This window comes from Gopherus evgoodei, chromosome 19, assembly GCF_007399415.2.
Source record: "Gopherus evgoodei ecotype Sinaloan lineage chromosome 19, rGopEvg1_v1.p, whole genome shotgun sequence".
Lineage (NCBI taxonomy): Eukaryota > Metazoa > Chordata > Testudines > Testudinidae > Gopherus > Gopherus evgoodei.
In genome coordinates this window covers 5263030-5287445 of record NC_044340.1, presented here as the reverse complement: position 1 = coordinate 5287445, position 24416 = coordinate 5263030, and the positions used below count along the sequence as shown (strand labels likewise).

At 45.0% G+C, this 24416-nt stretch overlaps 1 protein-coding gene across 2 annotated transcripts in view; it reads right to left on the bottom strand.

Annotated features, from left to right (window-relative positions):
* Positions 1-24416, bottom strand: part of DDX25 (DEAD-box helicase 25) — a 64595-nt gene that overhangs the window by 29902 nt on the left and 10277 nt on the right. The window contains exons 2-9 of one of the 2 annotated variants that reach the window (XM_030538573.1): positions 21655-21718; positions 18640-18690; positions 16636-16771; positions 14945-15037; positions 12237-12339; positions 3053-3167; positions 2561-2738; positions 1343-1580 (exon numbers count right to left, since the gene is read on the bottom strand). In XM_030538573.1, coding sequence (XP_030394433.1) covers positions 1343-1580; positions 2561-2738; positions 3053-3167; positions 12237-12339; positions 14945-15037; positions 16636-16771; positions 18640-18690; positions 21655-21718 — 978 coding nt within the window. The remainder of the gene's footprint in view (positions 1-1342; positions 1581-2560; positions 2739-3052; positions 3168-12236; positions 12340-14944; positions 15038-16635; positions 16772-18639; positions 18691-21654; positions 21719-24416) is intronic. The other variant, XM_030538576.1, reaches the window with a different exon arrangement.

The window sequence follows — 24416 nt, the reverse complement described above, 5'->3', positions numbered from 1 at the left end:
GCCAACAGCTGCCGCTCTCCAGCTGCTCAGCTCCAAAGGCAGCACAGAAGTAATGGTGGCAATACAGCGACCCCCTTAAATAACTTTGTGATTCCCCCCCCCCAGTTCCCTTTTGGGTCAGGACCCCAATTTGAGAAAAGCTGGTCTCCCCCGTGAAATCTGTATAGTTTAGGGTAAAAGCACACAAAAGGTCAGATTTCACACTCTCTGACGCTTTTTTCATGGCTGTGAATTTGGTAGGGCCCTAAACATGAAATATAGTGAGAAACCATATTTAGGATATGTATACTCAGAATAAATAGCAGAGTACCAATAAAAACAGCTCTATAGTGTGGCTTATTGTAAGTGTCTTTGTGGAATCCAGGGTAATATGCTTCACCTACTGCTGGGAGAGATGGAAAATAATACTGTTTTTGAAAGATTACTACAGTCAGGAGTGAAAGTAAATAAACATTCTATAAAGGTCTGACCTGGGTCAGCCACCAAGCAAGTCTGAAGAGCCTGTGGTGGGTCTGGGCTCTGTTGCCTACCACCGCTTCCCTCTCTTCAAATATAAGCTTAGGAGCCCGGCTGCCTCTGTGGTGAGCCCATGCACGGCACCTCTCAATTGAATTGTTTCCTGTTCTAGCATGCAATGGGATCTTGGGCGCTGCAAATCCCAAATACTCAAGAGTGAGATATGTGGGGCCAAAGAGTCCACTGTGTACCGAAGCATGCAGCAAACTGATGTAGAAGTCACACAAGAACCCAGCAAAGTATGCAACTGGGACGCCTGGTAACCTTTTAAGTACAGAACACAGAAAAGTATCATGGTACATCTACACTGCAGCTTGGCGATGTCTGGGTAGACAGATCTGTGCAAGTTTTGATTCAGCTAGTGTGCTAAAAATAGCAGTGTGGCCACAGCAGCACAGATGGCAGCACAGGATAGCTACTTGAGCACGTACCCAAGATCTCAGATGGGATTATACCTGGGCAGCTGCTGCAGCTTCAGTGTTATTTTTAGTGTGCTAGCTCAATCAAAGACAGTGCATTCTGTCTACCTACAGCTGGAGGAGTAATTCCCAGCTTGATGTAGTCATCTCTAAAAGGTAAGAGGAGTCATGGTGGGCAGAGTTGTAGGAGTCCAGAGGAAGGGTGTGTGTAGTGTAGAGGAACACGTGTTGAGCAGTATTCCTCAAATTACACCCCACTGATAAAAGCCCTCTTGCACTGCCCATAAGAAAACTCCTTACTCTGTTGATATTAGCATTGAAAGAAGAGTAATTTTTTAATGTAACTTCTATGAAACCAGTAATCTGGCTCTACTACTGCATGAGTAACAGCGACAGGAGAGCTTTACCTGACAGAAGATGATAGCCTGGCCAACAGTGATGCTCCCATAGATATTGCACAGGGCCTTGTATTTATCTTGTATATTCTCACACAAAAAGTAGTACTGCCTGATATTGGTCAAGGTCATCTCCTCTCGGCGGAGTTTAATTATGATGGGGTCAAGGATGATCTGCTCAGCAAACCGCAACACAGCATCCTCAAAGGTTGCGGAGAAGAGGAGCATCTGACAGTCCTGCGGTAATGTTCTAGAAGAGAGAGGCTAGTAAACTGTGTGGTGTTTTTATCGGACAACAGCCTCAAGCCACAATACCTTCACGTTCCTGTGCCAGCAACTCCTTTCCTTATGAGTATGAATTTTTTCCATCCGTTCCAGGGATTATCTAAGTTGACAAGCTGTTTATCACAGTGCGATATTTCCATGCCATCAAGTTACATGGAAGCAGTAGAGATCCATCAACAGAACAGATCGAAACAGCCCTGCTGTAATGTTAAACAAGCTCTAACGGTATGTCTACACTATACCTGTCTGCAAGCCTCCCAGCCTGGGTCCACTGACTGGTGTTAGCAAGGCTCATGTTAGCACACTACAAATAACGGTGTGGACGTTGCTTTGAAACTGTGGCATGGGTTGTAGTTCATGCTCTCAAGCGTGAGGGAGATGTGGGGGGACTGATAATGCACATAAAGCCATGTTAATTTTAGATCGAATTAATAAGATCAGCAGATAAAACAGTAGTGCTCATGTAGGCTTCCAAGTCAAAAGTTCATGAAATGGGAAATTTCCAGCACTCTTTCCTTTAACATTCATCATCTCAACTGTAAGAGAATTTGGAGGGTTCCAGGCTGATTTTAAACACAACTTTAAACAAGGGTGCTTGAGAAGCCCATTTTTTTTTCCAATTTCCTTTTGACCAAGTGCTCTGAAAGTACCAAATCTGAAGCCACATCCATAGGAAGTACGTACAAATAATGAAGGTAGACTCAACCACTTTTTAAGTCATGCTTTAAGGAGATTTCTCTCTAGCTTCCCCTTCAAGTACATCTGACTAGGACAGTATTATGTAGAGTTTTTTCAGCAGTGGTTTAGCGAAAACTATTACTCAGAGATATAAATTGATTTGCAAGTTAAAATCAAGTATTTTGAAAACTAAACCACTGTTTACTTCGAAAACTAAACCACTATTTACTCTGTCTTCAGCATTCAGATGGCTAACTAAAGGATTACCTCTGAATGCGGACACTCTGGTCTAAGAAGCCCTGTGTGTCAATCATAACATCTGCTTCATCCAGCACAAACACAGAGATCTTCTTCAAATCCAGCAGCTTCAATTTGAAACACCAGTCTAGGACAGTCCCGGGGGTTCCAATTATTATCTGTTCTTCAATCTTGGTACCTCTTGGAACTGAGAGATGGAGAAGTTACATTAGCCTTTATCTCGGGGGTGGAGGGGTCAGCAGGGTGATCTCCCATCTACATGCAGTCAGTGGTCTGTGCTGCCCACTGCTATGCTGGAACCTCCACATTTATTGACAAATTACATTTGCAGAATTTTAAAATATTGTATGCAGAATTTTTATATTTTTGGCACAGAATTCCCTCAGGAGTAAAAATGGGATCCTCTGTCTTGACTGGGGCCTCTAGAATATAAATGTTACATAATACCAACGCTAACATTGATTATTCCCATATCTACTGAGAAAAGTGAATCAAACATACTTCTATTCCCTCGGACAGCATACGTAACTCTGATGTTGACACAACGTTTTCCCATCTTTTCAACCACTTTTCCAGTCTGCACAGCCAACTCATAGGTCGGAGCTAAACAGAGACACTTTCAGATAGAGAAGTGAGAAAGACATTATACAGCAGCAGATATGGAAGCAACCTATAAACTGCATTGTTTAAAATCAGATTAAGCAAATGAAATGGAAGATGTTGTACAACTGATGCAGCACTTAGTAAAAATCAATGCAATAAAATAAATACATTAAACTACCATCCTATCTTATGGGAGTCTCACAGGTTGCACAAGCATCAACCATTTTGGACTCAACTCCCCTGAAGCTTCATTGATGGTAGCAGCAGCAAGTCGTTTTAGGGGGAAAGGAAACTAGAAACTAAAGAAAGAAATAATGAACATAATAAAAACCTCTAGAAATCGCATCAGGAAGAAACAAACCAATGCAACCCTCCATCTGCAGAAAAAGATTACCAACCACACTGAAGCTAAATGTCAGGGCCTCCCCTCCCCACCACACACATACTAATATCTGGTGCACTAACGGATCCATTTGAGGTAGACAGAAGAACTGGAAGAAGAACACATAGATAGTGTTTTCTAATATCAAGGACAATAAATAGATGTTAAAAGGTTCAAGAAACTGAACACAAGAGAAGTCTCATCTATATGACATAGGATTGTTCCAGCCTTAAGGCAAAGGAAAACTTTATGGGATATGGTCAAGAAAGTAGTTACATGACAAAGTATCTTGCAAAGCTGTGCTCGCTCTCAGGCTAAGATATACTGTGTTTTGTAACAAGATGGCAGCATCTCAACTACTTGCCATGATTCAAAAGCAAAAAAAGTGTGGAGGATGGGGACGGAATGCTGAACATACTTAAAACAACTAACGTATGTCACAGTTCAGGGCAACTGCTCAAGTATACCCGCTCCGTTGTCCAGCAAGGGCACTCATTCCAAGTTTCTTGGCTGTCACCTCTCTTGGGAGGAGACCTGTGTCTCTGTCCCTCCTGACTGGGGTTTTTCCAGGCTACATTGTTTCCTGGCTATACAGAGCTCCCCAGCAAGTCAGACTGCCTAAGCAGGCCTACTCGGCTTTCTCCTCAAAGGCTATACACAGCATAACTGCCCACAAGTACACATTACCACATAGCCCTTTCTAGACATGCACCTTTATTTTTAAAGGTGAAAGCATTACGGAGAAAATATTAAAAACAGTAAAAACCTACATGCATGCTGACAGCTTACCAGAGCTCACCCCTAACTCCAGCAAGGGCTTTGGTAGGTGCTCAGTCCTACAGACCTATCCAAGGGTTTTTTCCTGCGGTCACAAGTTCATAACAGCTTCTGCTCTGAACAAGGACACCCATGAATCTGAGAGTCCCTCCTTTACACAGCCTATGTCTTTGATCTGCAGAGACCATGAACACATTATCGGCCAGACAATGGTTCTCTTCTCTGGGTGTAGCTTCAAAAGGGTGAGCCCAGACGTGGGAATTTGCATTCCCCTCCCCCACAGGTATTTCCTATGAAAACCATCTAACTTTGTTCATCCCGAAAGTGCAGGTTTATTTGGCACATTGTTTAAAATAGACCTTTGAACCTCGAACACTGCCAGAGGTTTACATTGGCCATGTCTCACCCAGAGAAGTTGCTTGCAATCCCCCAATAACACAACAACTTCTCCTTTATAATCAATGGACTCCAAAGCTATTTAAACGTAATTTTAAAATATCTTCCAAAGATATTGCAGGAAATTGCCGTATCTGTCACATGATTTAAGAAAAAGGTAGTTAACAACATTACATACATGCTGACCAGCTAGCTAGCTTCTTCAATCAAGTAAATCCATGACATATTCATTACGTTATTAAAAAAAACATATGGGAACTGAAACTCAGGTTAAAATGCATGTGAAACCTCTGATTTAGTTGCAACGGGAGAAGACATTAGAATTACATATATATATTTATTCCCTATCATTCAGAATGTTCCTGGAAGTGTAGGGCAACTTATCCTATATTTGGGATTTAATTTAACTGCTAAGTTTAGCCAGCATGGATAAGAACAGTGATTTCAGTAAGTGGTAGCTCTTTATGATCTGTAACATTACTCTTCCAAGTTGAGTTAGTTCATATTGAAAAAGACAGTTACCTTTTCCGTAACTGGTGTTTTTCAAGATGTGTTGCTCATGTCCATTCCATATTCGGTGTGCGTGCTCGTCATATGGAAGGAGAGCGGGTCATGGAATGGACATGAGCAACGTCTCAAATAACACCAGTTATAGAAAAAGTAACTGTCTTTTCTTCTTTGAGTGCTTACTCATGTCCATTCCATATTAGGTGACTCCCAAGAAGTGCCAATGGAAGCGGGTAGGAATTCATGGACATGTGAATTGCATCACAGCTCTGCCGAACCCAGTGTGGTCTCTGCTTGCTGAGAGACGGCGTAATGCGCCATGTACATGTGAACTGAAGACCACGTCGTAGGTCTGCAAATGTCCTGGATGGGAACATGTGTCAAGAAGGCTGCCGAAGACGCCTGGAGCTTTGTTCGTGTGGGCCCTCAGAATCGGCGGCAGCGGAACCCGTGCCAGCTCGTAACAGGTCTGGATGCAAGAGTGATCCAGTTGGAAATCCTCTGTAAAGACACCGGAAGATCCTTCATCCTGTCTGGTGTCATGATGAAGAGCTGCGTTGTCCTATGGAAGGGCCTGGTATGCTCCAGGTAAAATGCCAGGGCATGTCTGATGTCCAGGGTGCGCAGCCTCCTTTCCTCCCCAGTGGTGTGCGGCTTGGGGCAAAATACCAGGAGGAAGATGTCGTGGTTAACATGGAAGGAAGACACCACCTTCGGACGGGGTTGCAGTTGAACTTTGTCCTTGTAGAACGCCTTATACAGCAGCTCTGATATCAGGGCTTCAAGCTCTGACACTCGTCTCGCAGATGTTATCACCACAAGTGTAAAGGGAGTCAAGATGAGCTCTACCCTGATATCTGGTGCTGAATTATGGGGTGTGTGGAAAGAAATTTCAGGTATTTGCATTGGCACACCCACCCCACCTAGCATAGCCCATGGCAGCCTGGGATGGTAATTTTGATAGCTCTGGGATCCCTAATTTCTTTGATTATTGGGGCAGGAGGAATAAAGTGTTGTCACCTTGATTATGTGAATGAGGAACTATGAGACTGCTTTATGACAGAGATGTCTCACTATCCATGGGATATGGGTGCCAAAACCCAGTGAATCGAGAGAGGTTGGGGACTGGTGTGTGTACCTGATGGTATGGGCCCCTTTTGAGGGCCTGGAACACCAATTGCACATCCTCCTCTCTCCATTGTTGAAGAGCAGAGCTAATTTTGAACCCTTTAGGAGTCCATCTAGAGGCTGCTGAGCTGAATTCATGTTGGGCCAGTGGTGCACCAGCACTAGGGCTCCCCTACTACAGGCTGAAATCACTAAGAGCTGAAATCACTAAAAGAGCTAAGCTTACTGAGTTGAGATCACTGAGTGCTGTGTTAACTAGTGGGGGAGCCTGAAGATCTATCGCTAAGCGGCTGGCAGCGCGGAGCAGTTTGCAGCATGTTGGAGCAGCCCACGGAACAGTGAGCGGAGTGGAGCGGTTTGCGGGGACGGCTGAAGCGGTTCATGGGTCGGCTGGAGAAGCGGCACAGCTGGTGGAGTGGAGCCAGTCGTGGTGAAGGCTGCAGCAGAACTCCACGGAGAGGAGGAGGAGTAGTTGGCCCCGGCTCACGTAAGGTGCCCCTTAACACCCTGTGTGTGCTCCTCTCCCCATTTCCACCCAGGCAGCAGGGGTAAAACTCTGCAGATAAAATTTTGAACTCTGGGGAGGCACTGACCAGAGACAGAGACTTTTGAGTTGTTGGACTTTGGGGTGATTGGACTTAAGACCTTAAGGGGGAATGGACATTGCCAAACGTACTTGGAGATGGGTTGTTTTGATTTCTTTTTTTGCTTATGGTTTGTGTTATAATCCGGTTTGTGGTGTTTCTCCAATGTGATGCCGCATTATTTCCCTCCTTTATTAAAAGGATTTTGCTACACTCGGACTCCGTGCTTGTGAGTGGGGAAGTATTGCCTCCTAGAGACGCCCAGTGGGGGGTGGTATGTAATTGTCCCAGGTCACTGGGTGGAGGCTCTAGCCGGTTTTGCATTGTGTTATTGAAACGGAACCCCTGAATACTGAACCCAGCCCTTGCTGCTGCCACCTCAGAGGGGTAGAAGGGTTACACAAGCAATGCGACCTTCCATGACAGGTGGGAGAGGGAGCAGGAGCCCACAGGCTCAAAGGGCAGGCCCGTGAGCCTAGAAAGAACCAAGTTAAGGTAGAGTCTCTCGAGGCCTCTCAGGAATCAAACCAACATGTGTGAGAACACCATCTAACCTTGGATTGGAGAGTGAAAAGCAGAGATAGCTGCAAGGTGCACTTTGATGGAACAGAGGGACAATCCCTCGTTCTTAAGATGGAGCATGTAATCTAAGATAGATTGTAAACAGGAGTGCATTGGAGAGACATTATGCTCAGACGCCCATTGGGAGAACCTCATCTAGGTTGCTCTAGCTACTGAAAAACTTCCTGCTTTCCGGGAGGAGGTGTTGGACCTCATTAGACCAGGCCCACTCCTCCAAGTTCAACCACGCAGCATCCACGCTGTGAGGTGGACAGAGGTGAGGTCAGGGGTAGGAGACACCTGTGATCCCGTGAGTGCGGATCCAGTCGGTTGGGAAGTGGGCAGGGAGCGGACACCGCCAGGTCCATCAGTGTGCCAAACCAATGTTGGCAGTCACACTGGGGCGATCATGACAACTTGGGCCTTGTCTCTCTTGACCTTTGACAGGACTCTGCTCAGGAGCAGGATTGGCAGGAATGCATACATCAGTTCCCACGACCATGATAGGAGGAAGGCATCAGAGAGGGAGTCTTTGCCCAGACCCTGCAGGGAACAGAAGCAATGACATTTCCTGTTCTGTCTGGTAGCGAACAGGTCCACTTGGGGAATTCCTCGTCTCTGGAAGAGCGTCTGGGCTACCTCCGGATGGAGTGACAACTCATGATGAGAGAAAAGGGATCTTCTGAGGCAATCTGCCAGCATGTTCCTGACACCGGGGAGGTGACAGGTCTCCAGGTGGATCATGTGGTCAATGCAGAAATCCCACAATCGGAGAGCCTCTTGACATAGTGCCAACAAGCGTGCTCCCTTTTCCTGTTGATGTAGAATATCAAGGCAGCATTGTCTGTCAAACACTCTCACCACCTTGCCTGCCAGGTGCGTTAGAAAGACTCTGAACCGTGACGTTCACGTGCAGTGCCATCTCCTCCGGGGACCACATGCCCTAGGTCTGGAAGCTGGCAAGATGCGCTCCCCAGCCGAAGTCGGAGGTGTCTGATACCAACTCAATCGAGTGACATGGGCTGTTGAATGGAACTCTTTCCAGGACCACGCTGGGGTCGGTCCACCATTGCAGCGAGGTATCATCAGTGGAATAGTAAGGGCCACATCCTGAGCATGGCATGTTGGATGACATACGTGCATTCAGACATATGGTCCAGCAGGGGCAGGAAAACCCTGGCTTTGGTCAGGGGGAATGTGGAGACTCCCGTGATGAGGTCCACCAATGCTTAGAACCTCTCCTGCAGCAGAAAAGTTCTGGGGCAGATGGAGCGGAGTACCGCCCCGATTAATTCTATCCTCTGCACCAGAACGAATGTCGACTTTTTGTTGTTTACCAGCAGCTCCAGGTATTGGCACGTGGCCTGCTGCACCACAACATCCCTTTGGACTTGAGACCTGGAGTGGCCTTTGACAAGCCAGTCGTTGAGATATGGATAGATACCTTATGTCCGGACTCAATACACTTTCCCTTATGAGGCAGTAACAACCCCTCTTGAGGTGGTAAAAACCCCTCAGCACCGGGGCATACCTAATGCATTTCCCTTACGCATTAACCTCATTGGAGGCTGCCAAACTAACAGTTCCCCAACACCGCATACAACTACCTTATTAGAGATGGCAAAACTAAGTCCCCAGCACCACATAACAAACAGAACAAAGTAAGTTACTACGCAAAATAAAATAAAATACGCAAATCTATGTCTAATCAAACTGAATACAGATAATCTCATCCTTGGAGATGCTTTACTAAGTTTTTTCCTCAGATTGGACACCTTTCAGGCCTGGGCACAATTCTTTCCCCTGGTACAGCTCTTGTTCTAGCTCAGGTGGTAGCTAGGGGATTCTTCATGAAGACTCCCATTTTGTTCTGTTCCATCCATTTATATATCTTTTGCATAAGGCAGGAATCCTTTGTCCCTCTCTGGGTTCCCACCCCCTCCTTCTCAATGAAAAGACACGAGGTTAAAGATGGATTCCAGTTCAGGTGACATAATCACATGTCACTGTAAGACTTTAAGCCTTTATTCCTCCCAGCCTGACTCACAGGAAGGCTTGCCTGCAAACAGAGCCATCCACAGTCAATTGTTCTGGTTGATAGGAGCCATCAAGATTCCAAACCACCATTAATGGCCCACACTTTGCATAATTACAATAAGCTCTCAGAGTTATTTTTCATATTTCTAGTTTTAGATACAAAAGTGATACATTTATACAAATAGAATAACCACACTCAGTAAATTATAAAATTTGTAATAATACCTTACAAAAGATCTTTTGCATAAAGCATATTCCAGTTACATTATATTCACTCATAAGTATATATTTATAAAATCATATAAAGTGCAATGTCACACTTATCTTCTGAATTACTCTGTTTAATAGAGGCACTGGGGGAATGCATACATGGAGCATAAAGGCGTCTCCCTGTGAGTGTTTTCTCAGGCCTGCTCTGGAGCAGAATGTCAGGCATTTTTTGTTTGTTGCTGTGGCAAATAGATCCAGTTGGGGATAACCCCAGGTCTGGAAAATGCTGGAAAGAATGGTGTTGTTGCTGGTGGCTGCCACCAACTCTTGCTGGTGGCCACTCTAACAATGTTTCCTAAAATACTTAATTAACTTTAGGAAAAACAAATAAATATGCACATATACATGTCCAAATCATTGTAATTTATCCATGTAGGTTTTTTGTTTTTGTTTTTTGTTTTGTTTTTTGCAGACTCAATAAAAACAATGTACAGCTGCCTATTCTTCACTGGACCTAAACAGAATAGCAACACAAATAAGGTGCTCTGAATGTTTTTGTCTTTTTGTCTTGTTTCTTTTGCCCCCCCCCCCTTTTTTTTTAAGGCTTGATAGCTATAAGTAAGTCTGCTCTGAAAAGTGATATTTGTATGTTTGTTAATATCACTTTTCACAGCAGACTTATTCAGCCCCAGCAAGCCCAGGGACAAATTAAGCCCTGGATGGGGAGGTGGCTACAGAGGCAGCGGGGGCCAGGAGCAATGGGGCATTGGAGGAGGCAGCAAGGGCCAGAAGTAATGGGGAGGGAGGTGAGCACGGGGCCAGAGCTTGCCACTGTGCAGCCAGGGAATGGCGCCCAAAGCCCCACATCCAGGGGATATGGAAATCCCATGGCTGGAGCCTGCCGTCTGCCACCTCAGGGCTGAAGCCCAGCTATACCACCCCCGGGAACGTGGAGAACTCACTGACTGCCTGCTCCTCCAGCTTGTACTTCTCCAGAGAGGGGCAGGGCCCAACCACTGCTAGAGGCTCCTGGGGAGGGACTGCTGCTTTGCCCATCCCTCTCTCCCAAATCACTGCCCAGAAGGCTGTGGCTGCAAGAAAAGCCCCTGGTGGCCACATTTGAGCAACGCTGGCCTAGACACCTTAAACAACCAAACATGTGGGTTGCTGATGGGCATAGGCTGCTTACAATGATCACATGCCTTAAAGCCTGGGGACCTGGGCATGCCCCATCCCTAGGCTGAGTCCCGTCCAGGACCAGCTAACCAGAACTAAACACTAAGAGAAGTATTAACTATATACAACTATTTTACAGGAAAACGTTCATGAAAAACACTGAACAAAGCAAAATGCTAGCCGAAGCAGCAGAAGTTCCAGCACCGTCACTGGCTACAAGAGGGAACTGAGGGTGGGGGGAGCCAGCAGTGTCCCTTATACTGCAGTATTTGCATGCCTCTCCAGGGGGCACCAGAGACGGTCCCCTACAAATACCACTGAGGGGAAGTATCAGAGGGGTAGCCGTGTTAGTCTGGATCTGTAAAAGCAGCAAAGAATCCTATGGCACCTTAAAGACTAACAGACGTTTTGAAGCATGAGCTTCGTCGGACAGGGGAAAACGTCCAGCACTGGTGCATGTGGCGAGCACACACACCTAATATGGAATGGACATGAGCAAGCATTCAAAGAAGAAATCAGTAGTGAAACTCGAGCCGATAAGAATATTCATGTGAACAAGAATTTTAATTATAAAATAGAAAAGAGCTATCATGAACTCACAGTAATTGCTCTTCAAACATCTCTCTTTTCCCAAAACTTAAATGCAAAGTATTTCAAACCTGGTCTAAAGCCACAATAAGTAAATATGCAAGGCTATTTTTGTAAGTTATACTTTTAGGTGGAGCTTTCAAAACTAATCTGAAACTATTCAACCATTTTCTGCTCTATAATGCAAACAACTTATGATGTAAACACATTTTTGTTACAAAGCGCATCCAGACCAACAGCCTATATATCAGGTTCCAAACTGACTGTACCACCAAGATATTTTACATAAAGGACAGAGGTTAAACTGGAAGTGCTGGTATATCGCCAATACAGCAGCATCACAAAACCCAAACAGAAAATAAAAACACTCAACATGAAACCTAATTCATTTTTTAAAAAACAGCATTAAAAGTAATTTCAAATACCTATGTCTCCCTATACAATCATATCTTCCTATTTAAAAAAAAAAAGTTTGTCCCCTCTAATTGCATGACAGGCCCAAACAAACAGGGGAAACTGACTACATAGATGAAGCAGTGAAAAATAATATATACAAAGTGCTGTTACACAAAGAAAATGGAAAAGAAAAGTCATTTAACTTTCCCACTACAGTGACCATAGATGGTACAAGGAACAGTAGCAACACATTCAAATTGTGACTTTAAACGGTTTCCCTTTAAGAAAGACAATATATTGCTGTTCCTCCCAGACCACCTTAACTTTCTCCCAGTATTACCTGGGGGAATTTTTCAGCACCATTAACTCTGCTCAGCATGGCCAAGACAAAAGCTGCAGTTTTTCCTGTCCCTGACTGGCTCTGTGCTATAAGATTTTGGGGTCTGCAAAACAACAAGAATTTACTCTGTTATGCATAGGTTTTATAACTGCGAAAACATCTGTAGTGTTATTAGGTGTACATGGTGTTCTCCAAACAGAGAGGGTGTGTGCACATGGGGAGGATTATATACAAAAAGGGATTGCCTCGAGAGGGAGATTATAAAAACAGAAAGAAGATGACAGGAAATGTGTCCCAGGTACACGCAGCACAACACAAGGCACAAAACAGAATGTGGGAAACAGAGGAGTAAGGGAAGAGAATTGGGATAAGTACAGGAGGATGTCAGAACAGAGATGCAGGTGGATGGGAGATAACTCAGGACCTGAAAGAAAGGATGAGTATCTCAAACTGGATATTATGAGAGACAGGAAGCCAGTGGAGGATTGATGACTACTCCTAGTGGAATTCTGTGCCACTGCGTGTGTGCCAAATTCATATCTCCTGCAGATTTCTTTGCTTCTCCACAGAAAAATGACTGACAGGGAGGTCACAAGAGTCCCCTGCAGCGCGAGTGCATTGTTTCAGGCACCTGGAGCAGCCAGCAGAGAGGTAAATCACTGAGAGGGAGGGGCTGGGGATGCCGTGGTAGACACAGGGTTTATTTACTGACAAATTTATTGACATAATTTTGTATAATTTTAAAATACTGTGTGCAGAATTTTAATTTTTTTGGCTCAGAATACCCTCAGGAGTAGATGACAGAGTCAAACAGGATGAGAGGAAGATTACGTTGGCAGCAGCATTTTGGTCAGGCTAGAGGATGGGAAAAGGTGATAGGCAAAAAGATCAAATAAGAGAGGGCTATAGTGGTAAAAGTGAGAAATGGGCAGATTTTGGAGATATCAAGAAGATAATGACAAGTGTTTAGACTCCTGATGTGGAGAAAAGGAAAGAGTTAATGCCTAACTCAGATCGTGGGCCTGGGAGGGTCAGCTGACTCAGGATTCTAGCTCTGGGGCTGAAAAACTGCTGTATAAACATTCCAGCTCAGGTTGGAGCCCAAGCTCTGGGACCCCTGCATGGGTGGAGAGTCCAAGAGCTCAGGCTCCAACCCGAGGCTGAACATCCACACAGTGATATTTATCTCCGTAGCCTGAGCCCCACAAGCCCAAATCAGATGACCTGGGCCAGCCATGGCCGTGCTGCAGGGCTTTTATTCCCATGTAGATATACCTGGGACAGCCAGCAACTGGAGACTATGCAGGCAGGCAGGGGGTCCTGAACAACTTTGAGAGACTCTGGCCAGCTCCACACGGCAAGGCCCCAGAACACAGCAGCACCTCCATCCCCTGACTCACCTCAGCAGGCCACCCAGCCTCTCTGGGTGAGGGATAGGGAGGGACATGCAACCAAAAATTGTAAATAAAAGGAGGGCTTCAGCTCAAAAAGTTTGAAAACCCCTTAAGGTGTAGGGAGGCGGTAGCTAGAGGCTGTGTGCTGGCAGGGGTGTAGCTCCAGGTACAGGCAACTACGTGCCAGGAGGACTGTAGCTCAGGTTGCAGGGAGGGGCTGTGTCTGAGAGGATACTGCTGCTGCGAGGACAGGCTGTGCAGGCAGCCTGCATGGGGAAACTGACCTGGACACGTAGAGCACCTGGTGTCACTGCTCCCCCATCCCCACCCAAACATTCCTTCACGCTCCCCTAGGGAGGCTCTGGCCTGCCCCGCGCAGCAGGGCTTGCTTGGGGAGGGAGCAGGGCCAAATGGAAGGCAGAAATCTGTCCCCCCTCCCTCCATGTGTCGCCCAAGCCTTGCAATTTGTGGGAGGGCAGTGCCCCCCCTACTCCTCCCCAAACTACTCCATGGGAAAAACTGAATGGAATCTAGTGTGACACCAAGACATAAGGAGTCAGGGAAGGAGATTAAGCATTGCAGGTATGATCAGCCAGGGAGGAGAACCAGAAGCACGGGAAGAGTCTGGGGGAGACATGGGGGGCTTGCCCCCCCAAACTGCAATGCCATAAACAGAGCGGGGCATCCCGGGGGCAGCTCCACACCCACCCCTCTGATACCCCACTCAAGGACAGAGGCAGGAAGCTGGAGCCAGGCAGTGCAGGGTGGCTGCTTCTGCTCTGGCTGGTGCCACGGAGGCTCCCCCCTCCTCCTCCTTCTGCTGGTGCTCCTCAGCTCTCAGCCCCCTCTGACTGCTCATACAGCTGGCAAGAGCTGCCTGGGCAGGGGAACCCAGCTGCAGGACTGGAAGAGCCCTCTGGGAACAGTGAGCACAGGGGGGGCCCTTCCAGCACACAGCCTTGAACTATTCTCTGCCTGCACCCTGAGCAATCCCCGGTTATCCGCTCCCTGCACCTTGACCTGTTTTCAAACTTTTTGAGTTGCCCCCCCCCACACACACTTTGAGTTGTAATTTTTTATTGCACCCTACCCCTCCCTCAAACCCAGACAAGCTGGGTGGACTGCTGAGGTCAGTTGGGGGTAGAGGTGGCGCTCCCTCTTCAGGCCCCTCCATGTGGAGCTGGCCCTGCTCTGCCAGGCCTTGCCCCCGCAAATACAGAAGTCAAACTATGTCTATGACCAGAATGGCAGAGATATGAAAATAATGAACAGATGCAAATAGGACATTTTACACCTTGTTTTTCAAGTACTCACGGGTCAGCTAGGATCATAGGAAGTGCTGTCTCCTGTATCTTGGATGGTCTGTTGAAACCCATTTCATAAATCCCCTCTAATAACTCTTTCTTCCTGTCAAACCAGGAAAAAAAATCAAACTATTTATAAGCAAGTGATGAGATGCCCTAGGACAGTGCTTTTCAAAATGTTTTAGGACGCATACTCCTTTCCAAAGAATGTAATCTACTATGTACCCGCATCTGAGATATGGTCATAACATACCTATGATTAGATTTCCAAATCCTACTAAATAAAATGTGTTACAGGATTTTTCTCATGTCTTTCTCTAATCTGGGAACTTGAGTAGGATATTCAGGCATGTGAAATTACTGATACGAGAGTATTTGTAACAAAAACAAGGTTTATGAAAAGCCAAAGAAAAAGGAGTTAAAACAAAAGCAATGGTTAGCTTAACCAATCTAGCTGAACTGGATAGGACATTCTCGGTTGAGTCAGAGGAAAAAAGATCTTAATGTCTAAAAAGCAAGACCTGTTCTGTCTGACAGGTCCAGAGAGATAGATAGGGTACCCCAACCACAACCCAGGGTTGCGACCCTACCTTCCAAACCAGTTTTATCCAATTACTCACACACTCAGTAAGGGTCTGGGGGACTCTGCATTCTTTAAGAGATGGGCCACTGAGGATACAAAACTGCTTTACCAATGTTTAATATCTGTCTCTCACATGCGAAACATCTTAGCTCAGATACCACCCCACTTGCTGTATTCAACCAATCCCCATTTCTGCTGAGGAAAGCAATTAGGTGTGGCCTTTTACCATTTATTTTATGTACCTTACCATGAAACAAATTATTGCCCAATCCATCTTCTATTGGGGAATATAAAATATTGACCAAACCCAATGCTCTGTCACAGGTACCACACATACTCTTGGGAGAGGTATCACCATAAGATCTTTTGCAGCGTATTATCAGCATGTTTTGGTTTTCAAGCTTATGAAAACGTGTTCTAACTGTTTCTTGCAGTGGCTCTAGTCCAGCAGACAGAAGGAAGACTCATCTGTTGGCATAACACCATCATTTCCTATACACCTTCAGGTTTCCCTTGGAAATCTTGCATCTAATCCTAATCAGGGCCTGGGTATACCACAAAAATAACCATGATTAAACATGGTTAGGAAATATCAGTGAAAATCCATGCTGTAATATGGTCGGATCATAGTTGTGTGGAAAGACTGACATGCTTAAACCATGTTTATGAACTATTTTAGCCTATATATTTACCAACGTTAAAAAACAGTTTTCATTATAGCTATAGATTGTTTTTCCTTTTCATACTGGCAAGAAAAAAAAAACTCTTTAAGGTGTTTATAGCTATGGCATCTAAAAATCAGTGTTAAAATATGGTGGATTACAATCGCGTTTCAATATGTTTTTTGGATATGGTACCAGGACAAGAAAAACTCATACAGATACAGGACATGTTAGTCTCACAAGCTCACACTACAGTGGAATGGATGGATCCTTCAATGTATGTCTGCATGTCTTCCCCATTTTAGCTGTATTTGATTTTTACTGTATTGTACTATCACTCCCAAATTCAAAGGAGACGGCGTGACAGAACATGACTAAAACCCCCACATAGTTACCACTGGCCCATTGATCTGAGACTGCCCTTTTTCAGTGTGTAGTTCTGTCCCAGGTACTCACAGACGTAGTTCTTCAAAAGATTTTACTGAGAAGAGAGGGGAGCTGGGATCTCGCTGCAGGACTTCAACCTGATAATTGGATTCTACCAGAGACTTCCGGATTAGCTTGTTTAAAAGAGAATTTTCTGCTAAATCCACTATGTGAGCATGGAAGGAAAAAAAAGAAAGAAAGAAAGGGAACAGTTCACCACACCTGGCAGGTTGTATAAAAGTCACAGCTTAATTCTCGTAAGTGCTAGAAATGGAGTGTTTTTAAAACAAAAAGGTAAATACAAGACCCCATCTTGCTTTAAGAATGTCATTTTCACTTTCCCTACTGATCTCAATGTCAATTTCACTTTTATATAGCACCTTTCATCTAAATGAAACCTAAAACACTTGATTATACAAACTACACTTCGCTTCACCAGGAATCACTTCACTTCATGCAGCACTGAACAGCAGTCACTTCTGAGGTGAAACAGCAGCTGCTAGAAAGTGTACCGTGGCAATATAAAAAAGTTTAAGACAGGGAGTTAATAAGACTCTTGTTGAATTTGAGAATACCTTTTGACAATGGGAGAGCAAAAGTAAGCAGAATCTATCTTTAACCAATGGTAATTAACCAGAATAAACCTCTAACTTTGGTTATAGAAACTTAGCCTGTTCCATAAATAAGGACTGTAACAAAAGTACAATTTTAGCGGTTTTGTCTGATTTGCATTCCACGTCTTGTCTGTTAGACTGTAAGCTCTTTGGAGCAGGGACTATGCTTTTTCTATGCCTTTTACTGTACTGTGTACATTTATGGAGTAATACGTATATAAGACCTTGTGATAAGTATATAATACCTGGGGCTGTCAATTAGTTGCTGTTAAAGCAAGCAATTAATGCAAAACAAACTAGATAAAATTGCCATTATTCACAGCTTTAATTGCACCGTTTAACAATAACAGAATACTAATTTATTATAAATATTTTGGATATTTTTCTACATTTTCAAATATATTGATTTCAATTACAACACAGAATACAAAAAGAACAGGAGTACTTGGAGTAGCAGCCGTGTTAGTTTGTATCCACAAAAAGAACAGGCGTATGCCTGTCCCTTTTGTGGATACAGACTAAAGCGACTGCTACTCTGAAACCTGACAGAATACAAAGTGCACAGGGCTCACTTTATATTATTATTTTTATTATGAATGTGCGCACTGTAAAAAAGATAAACAAAAGAAATAGTATTTTTCTATTCACCTCAGACAAGTACTGTAGTACAATCTCTTTAACATGAAAGTGCGATTTACAAATGTAAATTTTTTTTTTTACATGACTGGACTTAAAAACAAAATGATGTAAAACTTTAGAGCCTACAAGTCCACTCAGTCCTAATTTTTGTTCAGCCAACCACTAAGACAAACAAGTTTGTTTACATTTACAGGAGAGAATGCTGCCGATTTATTATTTACGATGTCACCTGAAAGTGAGACCAGAGGTTTGTATGGCACTGTTGTAGCCAGCATTGCAAGGTATTTATGTGCCAGATATGCTAACATTCGTATGCCCCTTCATGCTTCGACCACCATTCCAGAGGACATGCTTCCATGCTGAATTTAAATCAGTATCCTATTATTGTTTAACAGTGTGATCAAAATTGTGATTGTGATTATTTTTTAAATCTAGTGATTACTTGCGATTTTTTGAATCGTTTGACAGCCCTACTTGTGGCTAACATGGGTATCTTTGTGAAGACATCTCACTAGCCTCTCCACTCTTTCCATATGTGCCACTGACATGAGCAAACAGTGAATCGAAAAGGCAAGAACCCTGTCCTCTGAAGGACTGAGAAAGCAAAGCTCTTGTATGTTTTATTGACAGTGCCTGATCACTCAAAGGGAGCAGACAGGCGGAGTCGTTGTTCACACACCCACAAGATCAAAACATAGCCAGAAGATCCTAATTATAAGCTGAATAGACTTGGCAGTGTTCCTTTAATCAAGCATAGCTTGAACAAGTTTTGTGATCCCACCTTTATCATCTTCCGTATCCTCCTCTTCTCTATCACTTGCATATTTTTTCCCTTAAGGAAAGAAAAAGTCACAAAACTTACATTGAATGTACAAGCATACAATACAATACTTTTATTTTAAATAAACAGACAATATAAAAAAAGGAAATAAGGACATCCCAAGGAATTACAGACCAGTCAGCTTAACGTCTGTACCCAGAAAAGATAATGGAGCAAATAATTAAGCAATCAATTTGCAAACATCTAGAAGATAATAAAGTGATAAGTAACATTCAGCATGGATTTGTCAAGAACAAATTGTGCCAAACCGGCCTGGTAGCTTTATCTGACAGGGTAACAAGCCTTGTGGATAGAGGGGAAGCCATAGATGTGGTATATCTTGACTTTAGTAAAGCTTTCGATACTGTCTCGCATGACCTTCTCATAAACGAACTAGGGAAATGCAACCTAGATGGAGCTACTATAAGGTGGGTGTAAAACTGGTTGGAAAACCGTTCCCAGAGAGTAGCTATCAGTGGTTCACAATCAAGCTGCAAGGACATAATGAGCGGGGTCCCGCAGAGATCAGTTCTGGGTCCGGTTCTGTTCAATATCCTCATCAATGATTTAAATAATAGCATAGAGAGTACACTTACAAAGTTTGTGGATGATACCAAGCTGGGAGGGGTTACCCATGCTTTGGAGGATAGGATTAAATTTCAAAGAGATCTGCACAAACTGGAGGAATAGTCTAAAGTAAATAGGATGAAATTCAATAAGGACAAATGCAAAGTACTCCATTTAGGAAGGAACAATCAGTTGCACACATACAAAATAGGAAACGATTGCCTAGAAAGGAGTACTGCAGAAAGGCATCTGGGGGCCATAGTGGATCACAAGCTAAAATTGAGTCAACAGTATAACGTTGTTGCAAAACCAGCTAACATCATTCTGGGATGTATCAGCAGGTGTGTTGTAAGCCAGAAATGAGAAGTCATTCTTCCGCTCTACTCTGTGCTGCTTAGGCCTCAACTGGAGTAATGTGTCCAGTTCTGGGCACTGCATTTCAGGAAAGATGTGGACACGTTGGAGAGAGTCTGAAGAAGAGCAACAAAAATGATTAAAGATCTAGAAAATGTAACCTATGAGGGAAGATTGAAAAAACTAGGTTTGTTTAGTCTGAAAAAGAGAAGACTAAGAGGGGATACGAGAACAGGTTTCAAGTATGTAAAAGGTTGTTACAAGGAGATGGGATAAAAAATGTTTTTCTTAACCTCTGAGGACAGGACAAGAAGAAATGGTCTTAAATTGCAGCAAGGGAGGTTTAGGTTGGACATTAGGAAAAAATTCCTAACTGTCAGGGTGGTTAAGTGCTGGAATAAATTGCCTAGGGAGGTTGCAGAATCTCCATCATTGGAGATTTTTAAGAGCAGGTTAGACAAACACCTGTCAAGAATGGTCTAGATAATGCTTAGTCCTGTAACGAGTGCAGGAAACTAGACTAGATGACCTCTCAAGGTCCCTTCCAGTTCTGTGATTCTATGTGCCGGGCTGATTATTGGATAGACAACAATTATTCACAAGCCAAGATTTTAAAAGATACAGCTAGTCAGAAGCCAGCACATTTTACACAAGACAAAGTATACTGTACTTTTAAAAATCAAAACTTTGAGGATCTTACAGATTTAGACCCTGCAAAGAGAGAGTCACTTCAATTTTAAAGTTTTTAAAAGTTTAATATCTAAGAAGAATGGAAAGATTTCCATATGAGAGATTGAAATGATCAGGTCTACTTCATTTAGAAAAGAGACAAAGAAGAGGGGACAAGAATGACTGGCATAGAGTAAGTAAAAGCACTTCTATTTACCCTTTCTTACAATACAAGAACAAAAAGACATCCCATGAAATCAAAAGAGAATACATTTTAATTTGATAAAGGAGATAATTTTTATCCAGTACATAATGTGTTGGAACTCACTGTGACAAGAGTCATTGCTATAGTCCAAAATCTTAGTGAGATTACTCAATACTCCAAGAGTTTCGTGAGAGTCATTAAAGGATTGCACAGTTATACAGATACTGAAAACACTTGCAGTTACAGTACAAAATTTTTCACATTTTTGGAAAAATCAAACCAAACTCTAGGGAAATTTCAGAGTGGCTTGTATATGATCAGAATCCAAAGGGCAGAGCTCTTAAGCCTGATTCACGGGATGAAGGGTGAGAGGAAGCAGATCCCACTGGGAGGAAGCCAACATTACTACTGTGTGGTGCATATTATCGTGCCTCATAGGAAATAAGGAACTGAACAACAAAAACCAAGAGGTCACCAGGGTGGCATGTCTGAAGAATGCACAGTACAAAGCACAAGGAGAACAGAGATGCTCCTAATGGCACAAGAACAGAGATGCTGTTACCACGCAGCAGACTGAGCTTCTGAAGGGGCTGTCCCATACCTAAAGAATAACAGAAGATTTGGAAAACAACTGAATATTTGGAGACTGGGCCACCAATGATAGAGGAAATGTTATTTATACTGCCAAGAGGAAGCTAAAAGAAGTGGAAGGTGTACTGATAGCCAAAACCAAAGGACAGTATCAGCTATTCCTGATTAAGTCTACATGTGGATGCTGTTGGGGTAGTCTACGCAGGGAGTTATTCCAACTAGCTATTCCTTATTAACTACATATGTGGACAGGAATACTCAGGAATAAGTGTGCTTTACTCCAAATTAGCTTAATTCATTTGGAAGTTAATAAAATTAATTCAGAATAAGGCACTATTATTCTAGAATAAGAGCATGTCCACAGGAAGGTATTCAGAAACAGCTATTCTTTAAATTCACACCCTGCTTTACTCTGCATTAACTTTCATGGGGTTTGTTTACAAAATCTGTCACTGACCTGATGGGGAATGTAAAGGGAGCAACTAAGAAACACTCTTTCCTTTTACTACCCGCTTTGGGTGCATTGGGGCAGCACCCCACTCATATGGCCAATGCTCACTCAACGGTGCGATCCTCTGCTGAGCCCTTACCTAGGGTGAGGAAGCTGGCATTCCTGACGCCCCTGAGGCTCTGGGAGGTGCAGAGTCCAGAAAACTGGAAGGAAGAAGGGACATGAGCAGGGCAGGGGCAATAAGGGTTGAGAGGGAAAAGAACAACAGTGGGTGGGGATAAGCAGAGGAGAGATTGGGAGTAACAAGCATAGGGACTGGGGTGGTGGTGTGGTAACAGAGTAGCAGAGGGCTGGGAATAACAGGGAACGGGGAACAGGGTGTAACAGGAGAGGGGATGAGGGTAATGGTAGAGGGGACAGATGATGGGGTAACCGGGAGCAGGGTAACAGAGGAGGGGGAACAGGATTTAAGAGGGGGTAATTATGGGAGGGGGGACAGGGGTAACAGGGATTGAGGACAGGGAACAGGGGTAACAGATTGAGGAGGTAACAGAGGTACAAGAGATAGGGTAACAGGGGGCCAGGCGATGGGGTAACAGGGGGATGGAGTAACAGGGATTGAGGAGGACAGGGGGACGGGGCAATAGGGGAACAGAATAAGGAGTAACAAGGAGATGGGGTAACAGGGATTGAGGGGGATTGAGGGTAACAGAGGGACGGGATAATGGGGACAGGCAATGAGGGACAGTAATGGGAATTGAGGATAGGGTCGTGGGGTAACAGGGATTGAGGGGGACAGAGGGTAACGGGGACAGGTAATGGAGGCAGGTGATGAGGTAACATGGGACAGAGTAACAGGGATTGAGGACAGCAAGTGATGGGGGTAACAGGGATTGAGTGGGACAGAGGAACGGAGGAAATGGGGGACGGGGTAACAGGATAGACAATAGGGTAACAGGGGGATGAGGTAATGAGGATTAAGGAGGACAGATTTAAACAAGGGTAATGGGGGAAGGTGTAATGGAATTGGAGGGAGACAGGGTAATGGGGATTGAGGGGCAACAGGCAATGGGGTAACAGGCAGATCAGGTAACGGAGGATTGAGGGGGACACACAAAGGAGTAACACAGGGATGATGGGGTAACGAGGATTAAGGAGGATAGAGTTTAATTGGGGTAGGGGAAATGGGATTGAAGGGAGACAGGGTAACGGGGATTGAGGTGGGATGGAGGATTGATGGGGACAGGTGACTGGGTAACAGGGGGATGGGGTAACGGGGATTGAGGTGGGACAGAGGGTAACGGGGGATTGAGGGGGACGGGCAACACTGTAACAGGGGGATGGGATAATAGGGCTTGAGGTGGGGCAAAGGTAACGAGGATTAAGGAGGACAGATTCTAACAGGGGTAATGGGGGAAGCAGTAATGGGATTGGAGGGAGACGGGGTAACGGGGATTGGTGGGTGACAGGCGATGGGGTAACAGGTGGATTGGGTAAAGGAGGACTAAGGGGGAACAGACAATGGCGTAACAGGGGGATGATGAGGTAACAAGCATTAAGGAGGACCGAGTTTAACAGGGGGAAGGGATAATGGGATTGAAGGGAGACAGGGTAATGGGGATTGAGGTGGGGCAGGGGATTGAGGGGGACAGGCGATGGGGTAATGGGGAAGAGATAATGGGGGACTGAGGTGGGACGGGTATCGGGGGATTGAGGGGGACAGGCAATTGGGTAACAGGGGAATGGGGTAACAGGGATTGAGGTGGGACAGGGAGTAACGAGGATTGAAGGGGTCAGGCGATGGGGTAATGGAGATTGAGGTGGGATAGGGGATAACGGGAGGTTGAAGGTGACAAGCAATGGAGTAACGGGGGATGGGATAACGGGGATTGAGGTGGGACAGTGGATTGAAGGTGACAGGTGATGAGGTAACAGGGATTGAAGTGGGACAGGGGTAATGGGGGATTGAGGGAGACAGGCGACGAGGTAACAGGGGGATGGGATAATGGGGATTGAGATGGGATGGGGGAACGGGGGATTCAGGGAGACAGGCGATGGGGTAACGGGGATTGAGGTGGGACGGGGGTAACTGAGGAGTGAAGGGGACAGGCAATGGGGTAATGAGATGGAACAGGTGATGGAGCAATAAGGGTTTGAGGGGGACAGGCAATGTGGTAACAGGGATTGAGGTGGTTCAGGAGATTGAAGAGGACTGGTGATGGGGTAACGGGGGGATGGGGAAATGGGGTTTGAGGTGGGACAGGAGGTAACAGGATTGAGGGTGACAGGCGATGGGGTAACAGGGCATTGAAGGCGACAGGCAATAGGCTAACAGGGGGTGGGGTAATGGAGACTGAATAGGACAGACGATAGGATAACTGGGTGATGAGGTAAAGGGGGATTGAAGGGGACAGGCGATGGGGTAATGGGGACTGAAGGGGACAGGCGACGGGGAAACAGGGCGATGGGGTAACAATGGATTGAAGGGGACAGGCAATGTGGTAACAGGGATTGAAGTGGGATGGGGTTAATGGGGGACTGAGGGGACAGGCGATGGGGTAACGGGGCCTCAAGGGGACAGGCGATGGGGTAATGGGGTATTGAGGTAGGACGGGGTTAATGGGGGATTGAGGGGACAAGCAATAGGCTAACGGGGTGGGGTAATGGGGATTGAACGGGACAGACGATGGGGTAACTGGGTGATGGGGAAAAGGGGGATTGAAGGAGACAGGCGATGGGGTAACGGGGTGGTTTATGTTTATGTATTGGAGCTGCTGACGTGACTTCTGCTATCCCTGAGCTTGAACGAGATTGAAGGGGATAGGCTATGGGGTAACAGGGGATTGAGGGGGACAGGCGATGGGGCAACAGAGAGTTGGGGTGATGGGGACAGGTGATGGG